The sequence below is a fragment of the Etheostoma spectabile genome, chromosome 14, assembly GCF_008692095.1.
Source record: "Etheostoma spectabile isolate EspeVRDwgs_2016 chromosome 14, UIUC_Espe_1.0, whole genome shotgun sequence".
NCBI classification, from domain to species: Eukaryota; Metazoa; Chordata; class Actinopteri; order Perciformes; family Percidae; genus Etheostoma; species Etheostoma spectabile.
This window is the reverse complement of record NC_045746.1, coordinates 17,273,004-17,280,131: the sequence shown is the minus strand read 5'-3', so window position 1 is coordinate 17,280,131 and position 7,128 is coordinate 17,273,004. Positions and strand designations below refer to the sequence as shown.

The following is a 7,128-nucleotide window of genomic DNA, read 5'->3' as shown; positions in this document are numbered from 1 at the left end:
TCTATCTATCTATCTATCTATCTTTATGTGTTGTGTTGTTTCTCTTCTGACGACAGGTCTTTCTATCCAGTTCATCATACACAGGCCTCGGGCCGAAGCCTCCCCCTCCACCCAAACCTCCACCCCTCCTCACTCCCTTCATCCCTCCCTACTCCTCTACCTCCCTCTATCCTCCCCACCACCACCCCCTTTCTGTCAAAGCTGATTGTTTCCACGCCAGCAGAGTGCTGCGGGCGAACACACTGTCACACTACATCAGGCAGAGGCAAGAAGGGGAGAGAGAGAGAGCATGATAGGGTATATATGTATATCTGTGTTCACAACAGCTAAAGCCGAGGCTTTCAGCAGGGTTTCTCAAACTTTTTCATGTCAAGGGCATCATAATACAAGACCACAGACCTCCGATTGTGTCTTGAGGAATCTCAATCTGAAAGGACTTTTAGCGGGACAGAAAGATAAACCTGTCTACAGACAGGGAGATAAATCTGACAGAAGGAAGAATTAAAGCTTTAAGCAGCAATGAATGTACAACATATCAAGGGCTGCTTTCATCACAGGGCAGAGAGGAGCTGAAATTAGACCAAGGACGTTAAGTTTTGCTCATTTTTTCATCAGTGTGTGCTGATAATAAAGAAAAGGAAGACAAACATGTAGAGAAACATTTTTAAATGTTAACGTGTTGTTTTGACCCTTTGAAAGTGTTTTTTTTTTTTTTTACATCATGTTAGGTTATTCATTCAAACTGTGTCAAAATAAGCAGGTATTCTGCTGTTAGACACAACAAGTTCAGGTATTACCTTAAACCTGTCACAATTGTATCGTTAGTTGTATAATTGGATGTGAAAATGACATTTGAAACGGAAACCCACTGACTTTGGTTGGTTTCCCAGTTAAACCAGTATCACAACGTTGGTTCAGTTTGGACTTGGTTCTAGTGTGGGCCGCCAAACACAGCACACACATGGACCTTGATTTCAAATTATCATCAACGTCACAGTTTTCAAAGATACCAAACATTTCAGCATGGATTTCAGAATCAGAATCAATATCAGAATTCTCAGAATCAGAATCAGATTTTAAATAATTTTAAATGGGGTAAAGTGGTCGGGGCCAGCCACACAATATGTGGAAGATGTCACAGATATTTAGATAACTTTTCCATTTAGAGCCACATTAGACTGCAGACTTTCTTACAATTTTAAGTGTTAAACACAAGTAAACATGGAGGGAAATTATTCAGCATGGCCATTTTTCTTTCTTTCTTTCTTTCTTACTTTCTTTCTTTCATAATTTAGCCTAACAACTTGAGACAGAAATAAAATTCAGTATCTGAGGAAAAACAGACTCAATGCACATAACATTTCCTGCAGGATGTATGAATGGTCTCTGTTATTTTAACAAAGACCAAATTATCACTAATTTCTTTCTTTCTTTCTTAAACAAAGCCATGTCTACTTGCAACCCCTCGTCATTGCGTAGCCTACTACATCAGGTTGTGACCAGTTCAACAAAACAAAAGGGAGTTTTTCCTTGTTTCATCTCAATATTTGTTTTGTAAGTAATCAAAGCAAAGATTTTGAGGAACTTCTGAAAGAAAAACTATAGTTTTGTGAAATAGAAATATGTTTTTAAAACTTGCATGCAACCAAGTTGGTCCCCCTGTTGGTCCCCCCCCCCCCCCCCCCCCCCCCCCCCCCCCCCCCCCTGTGCACACTGCAGTCCCCTGGTGTCAAAGCACAGAAACAGCAGCAGGTGACCGTCTGATCCGGAGTGTCTGTGATGGAGTGTCTCCCCCTAGTGGACGCTGTTCACTGCTTTTTCATTTTCAGCAGGATATCTTTGGAAAGAGTTTTCTGCTTTCTTTCTCAGCTTTGTCAGGTCACAAGTCAGGAAATCTGAATTTAACCCATAGAGATACAACACTCTTAACATATTCTATTAGGACTTGTTTATTATCCTTATACTGTCCTTAATTTTCTAAATCCTGATTGATGGGTAAAACCCATTTCTCTTTTCCTCTAAAGAGGGGTTTTCGGTTATTAGTAGCCTGCTTTTTATCCTGAGGAAACGTGTAAGCTTTGCCACTCCGTCACTTTATGTACGTTTTCTTAGAATTGGTGTTAAAGGGACAGAAAATAAACAATTTCTTTTCTTTTTCCTGATCTTTTTCCATCATAGAATATGTTTTGTTTTTTGCATTGTGATAGAAAGAATAAATTAGGCATGGTTTTCATGTTGTTGTTATGTGTGGGAGGATCACAGTGGAAAAAAAGCAGTAAGGCTTGTATGATTTTATCATTGGTCATACTGCTGTACAAAAATGTTATGTATTTGTCAATCTCCAAGCTTAAATTTGATTAACAAATTACATGAATGGATTGGGCCACTACTTATTTCTGAAAATATTGGTATTTTAGTCCATACTGGCATATTTATTAGTCAATCATAAGCTGTATGCGTTTAAGATGGTCATTTAGATGTTTCTGTCAAGGAGATGTCTGGTAAACTCAAAAATTATTAGAACATTATTTGGTTTCTCAGAAAATCTAAATAGGCTACAATGGCTATATGTAGAAGTTTTAGTTGTTCTCTTTTAGGGATAAAGACATTGCAGTGGGAGGGGGAAAAACATTTAAATCAGATATTACAAAGTATGTTGTGCTTTTACTGTTGTGAAGAAGATGAAGTGGTTTACAAAAGATAAAACTGCAGATCCTCCTCCTGCCCCTCCATGTCGCCATGGGGGAGCCACGAGGCCCGGCTACATGCGCATTGCTCTGCTCTCCAGGAAGTTTAGCATTGAACATACCTGTCATTTTCATGTTTTGTATTCCTTGTCTTTTATTACTGGTTGACTAAGAAAGTGTGCAAAAAGAAAGAAACAGGCACAGTCAGTGTGCCCGCAGCAGGAGGCCCGGTAGGAGTCACACCGAGACTGAGGAACGTGTTCTGGGTGATGAAAGCATGTCAGTCATGCACAGTTAACATCCAGTTTAATGTCACATTGATACAAATATTATGGAGTCGGCTTTCTGTTGCACAGCCTGGTACCTTTTCTTAGTCATAATAAATGGATATATTGCTGATTGATAAATCATAATGCTAGCTCAGTAAGCCGTTACCCAAATGCTGATTTACCAAGTTGTCCAAAATCTCTCTTGCTGCATGGTGTTCATCGAGGACACTTTCTCTGTCTTTTTAGCTTTTTAGTTCATCAGGGAGATGTGCTCATGGGGCCGTTTGACCTCTGACCTTTTTAAAAAGGGCTCCAGAAGAGCGTCTGGATAACAATCAGTTTACTTACTTTTAACATTAGCAATTTATCACAGAGATACACCTCTATGATTAGGTAACGATGCCTTGATAACTTTGGCTGTTTCATGACTTTTTAGAAATATTTTATTTTGGTATATAGGCCATTGATAACCTATAATGCCAAGAGATTTATTACAACAAAATCTCGGTCCAATCCAAGGATAATAACTGATAAATAAACTATTAGTGAATTATTTATTAACCATTTATAAAAACGATTGCACCGCATGAACTGTTTATGAAGAGTGTCTTATTAGAAAGAAGCACTGACCTCTTGTTGACTAGTTGTTGTTGTTGTTGTTGTTTTAGTTTCCCTAACTGGAGGACATAGTTAACATGCATACCACCAGGGGATATTACTGAAATGAATACTGCCATTGCTCTAAAAACACTGAGACACTCTTTCCTGATACATACAGCATATGTATATATCAGTGTGTATATCATATGTGTGTGTGTGTGTGTGTGTGTGTGAGTTAAAGCAGCTTTTAGACTTATTTATCTCCGTGTTTCATGCGCTTTGTTTGTATGAATTTATAACCTCTCTACCCTAAAATCACGTCTCGGTGGTTTACAAAATCCCTATCAAAGGCTTTTTTGTTCTTCCTTAATGTCTTTTTTTAGAGGTGGCTGCTTGTACGTTGCTTACAAGTCACTATTCTGGTGTAAACATGTTATCCTCGCGCTTTGATGCCTCTCAAACCTCAAACCTTCAGCCAATGAACATGGGATCAATATGTAAATGGACTCAGACTTTCTCTGCGATGCCTGCGTCCAGGAGAGACGATAAGCTTCAAACATAAACCGCAGTTAGTTAGAAGGCATAGCCGGGGATTATCCCAAACTTGCCCCAGGGTTTGGCTCTCCTGCGCGCAACCGGACAAGCGTCTGTTCAGCGCGGCCGGATAGGACCTGCAGCGCCCCGGGGCGCACACTGACAGGCTCCCCGAGGGCCCCCTCCGCCACTTGCTGAGGATGGAGATTATAGGGTGGCATTGCGGCTGGTATCTCTCTCTGAACACATACATGCACATGGAAGGAGGTGAGATGATCTCGGAGTGCCCGCGGCAGCAGCCATGCCCATAAAGATTGACGCCTGAGCCTCACACGGCTATCACACTCCCCGCAGAAAATACACCCCCCCCCCCCCCAACCCCGTGCGATGAGCCGATACAAACCAACTTTGTTCGGCTGACAAAGAGGCAATTGTTGGCTGAAAGGTCATTTGCCCAGGGGCTCTAGAACAGCAAGTACAGCTACATAAGATAAAAAAAACTGCCCTTCTTTAGTCATATCTGCACTGAGGGAGCTTTGATAAACCTGCTCCTTGAAATCAACATGCTGATAGTGAATGAAATAAAGCTCTGGGCTCTAAAAGTGCTTTTTATCAGCCAACTTCCTGAACTTTCCCCTCAGATTTATCTACTAAAAATCTGATTACAAAAGCTCAATTGTTATTAGACTGGTTTTAGGAATGTGGACGAAAACAGACAACACAAACGAATCATAGAAGATCATTTTATTTAGTCTTTTAATTTACTCTCTTAATTTATCTCAATATTTACAGCATGATCTCAGGGTATAAATCATCTCTAACAATATACTTTTTTTGGTACAGCAGGTATTTTTTTACGCACAGGTTAAGACAAACAAGAACAGCAAATACACACAAAATATTTTTGATATTAATCTCACAACAAATTGTTCATCATATTTAACCAGAAAACATTTTGGTTTGACGTAGACACAGGGGTTAAAGTTCAATGATCAGTTGACTAAAGATGAGTCAGATACATTTGTTGATGCTCTGTGTGGGGCACCAGTAAAGAAAATCAACAACAACACAGTTTTTTTGTCATTACAATCAGCAACATGAGTGTGAAGCTAAGAAATGTCAGACAGGATGCTGGGGGATTGTCTTTTTTGCCCCGGGGGAAATGTCTTCAGCATAGAAACAAAAGGAACACAAACATCTTTAACCTCTTCCTGTTTCAGTTCCTCCCATCTCTCTTTCTCTTTTCATGACTGGCTGACAGCAGTAGGGGGCGCGGCGTTGGCCACGGCAGCAGCGGCGCCCATGCGCAGCAGCTCCTTCCTCTGTGTGAGGATGACGTCAAAGCTAGACTGCAGGCGGTTCTGCTGCTCCTGGATGCGGCTCTGCAGGGTGCGGACCCAGCGGATCAGTGCCAGGCGGCGGTACATGGTCAGCTGCACCTGGTGCTTCTCCATCTCCTGGGCCTTGAAGCGCTCGCGGTCTCGCAGCGTCCACACCGCATCCATCAGCTCTGGCATCTCGCCGTCCGAGTCTGAAGACTGGTCGTTTTCGTCTTGCTCTTCTGCTCCTTCCTCAAGAACATTTCCCAGGTTGCTTCCTGTCAGCGACTTGTGACTGAAGCTTTTGTGTTTCCCAGTCGGTTCTCTATTGCCGTTTCTGGTTGGGTCATTTTCCTGGTGGCTGGATTTTGGTTCCCCGACTCCAATCCGGTCCCAGCCTCCCATGAGCATCCCTTCGCCTCCACTGTCCATGTTGAAGGAGGACATGCTGCCGCCGGAGCGGCAGCTGAACTCATCCTCAGAGTCGCTGTCTCCCCATTCATCATCGTCTTCCAGCTCCGCCTTGTCTTCCTCTTTCTCCATTCCTCTGAAACCCAAGCTGCTTTTCCTCTTTTGCAGCTCCCTTTTCTCTCTCTGCTTCTCCTCATTCTGGCTCATCATCACCCTTCTGTCCTCTTCCTGCATCCTACCTTCCTCCGCTCCATCGGGAGGCACTCGGCCGTAACCGTCATCCCCGTTCTCAATTTCGGGCAGAGGCTCCAGGGGGCTCCAGCAGGGCATGCGGGAGCGCGGTGACAGGACCCCTGAGTTGTGGTGATACCCAGAAGATGAGGAGGAGTTAGGAGGGTCGCGACCCAGCGGGCCCAAGTTGCGGGGGCGCACCTGGTTTTGGTTCTCGTCTCCTCCTCCGTTGCCCATGAAGGCCTCGTTATCTTTGCCTGGCAGGAAGTTGAAGTTGCCATCTTTGTCACACTTCCTGTTTCTCAGCGAGGAGGAGGAGCCATTGTTGGAGCCTACCTTGCCTCCATAGGCCGAGTTCAGAGGTTGGTCCTGATGGTGAAGCATCATTGACCTTGACTGAGCCTCACTGAAACGACAAGAAGTTTGTTTCGTTCTGTTAAATAAAAAATAAAAAAGTGTTGTTGTTGTTGACAATGAAGTAGTAAAGTATCATTTTGGCATCTGTACCAGGTTACTTAGGTTTATGCAAATGTTACCCAGCAAACTAAAGATATCTAGTAATCAAAAGATTGTTTTTAAACTTATTTTGTGTTAGTGCGTTGAAGTTTTTAGTGGTAAAACACTATCACAAATGCACACTTATACACAACAGCTCTGTTTTCCGGTTGTTTGTCTCACGAGTTTGATTGCCAGACATAAACACATCTCATTAATCCCATACTGTTCCATACACAACTCTGAAATCTTGGACTTCAATCTTGGTGTTTTCAAAACAAGCCAAGCTTTTAACTGCATTATCAGCCAAGCAATTTCCCAGTCTCTGCAATCTGATGTTGTCAAAACTAGCAGCTGCATAGTGGATACATAAAGAAGTCATCAGCAGCATAAAAAGCCAAAGCACACTTTAAATGTTCAGCAAAAATGTAAAGTATCGGCTAAAAAAGCTGCATTACAAACAACACATTAGATATACGTGGCTGAGATAAAACAGCAATTAAACTGATGGAGAGGAAAATTAAATCTAGTTCACCACCGTACACACACACACACACACACACACACACACACACACACACA

At 42.4% G+C, this 7,128-nt stretch overlaps 1 protein-coding gene across 4 annotated transcripts in view; it reads right to left on the bottom strand.

Annotated features, from left to right (window-relative positions):
- Positions 1-5,073: 5,073 nt before the first annotated feature.
- Positions 5,074-7,128, bottom strand: part of c19h1orf216 (chromosome 19 C1orf216 homolog) — a 3,113-nt gene continuing 1,058 nt past the window's right edge. For 3 of the 4 annotated variants that reach the window (XM_032534748.1, XM_032534746.1, XM_032534745.1), the window contains exon 2: positions 5,074-6,457. In XM_032534748.1, coding sequence (XP_032390639.1) covers positions 5,335-6,438 — 1,104 coding nt within the window. In that variant the 5' untranslated portion in view covers positions 6,439-6,457 and the 3' untranslated portion in view covers positions 5,074-5,334. Of the gene's footprint in view, positions 6,460-7,128 lie in introns of all 4 variants that reach the window. The other variant, XM_032534747.1, reaches the window with a different exon arrangement.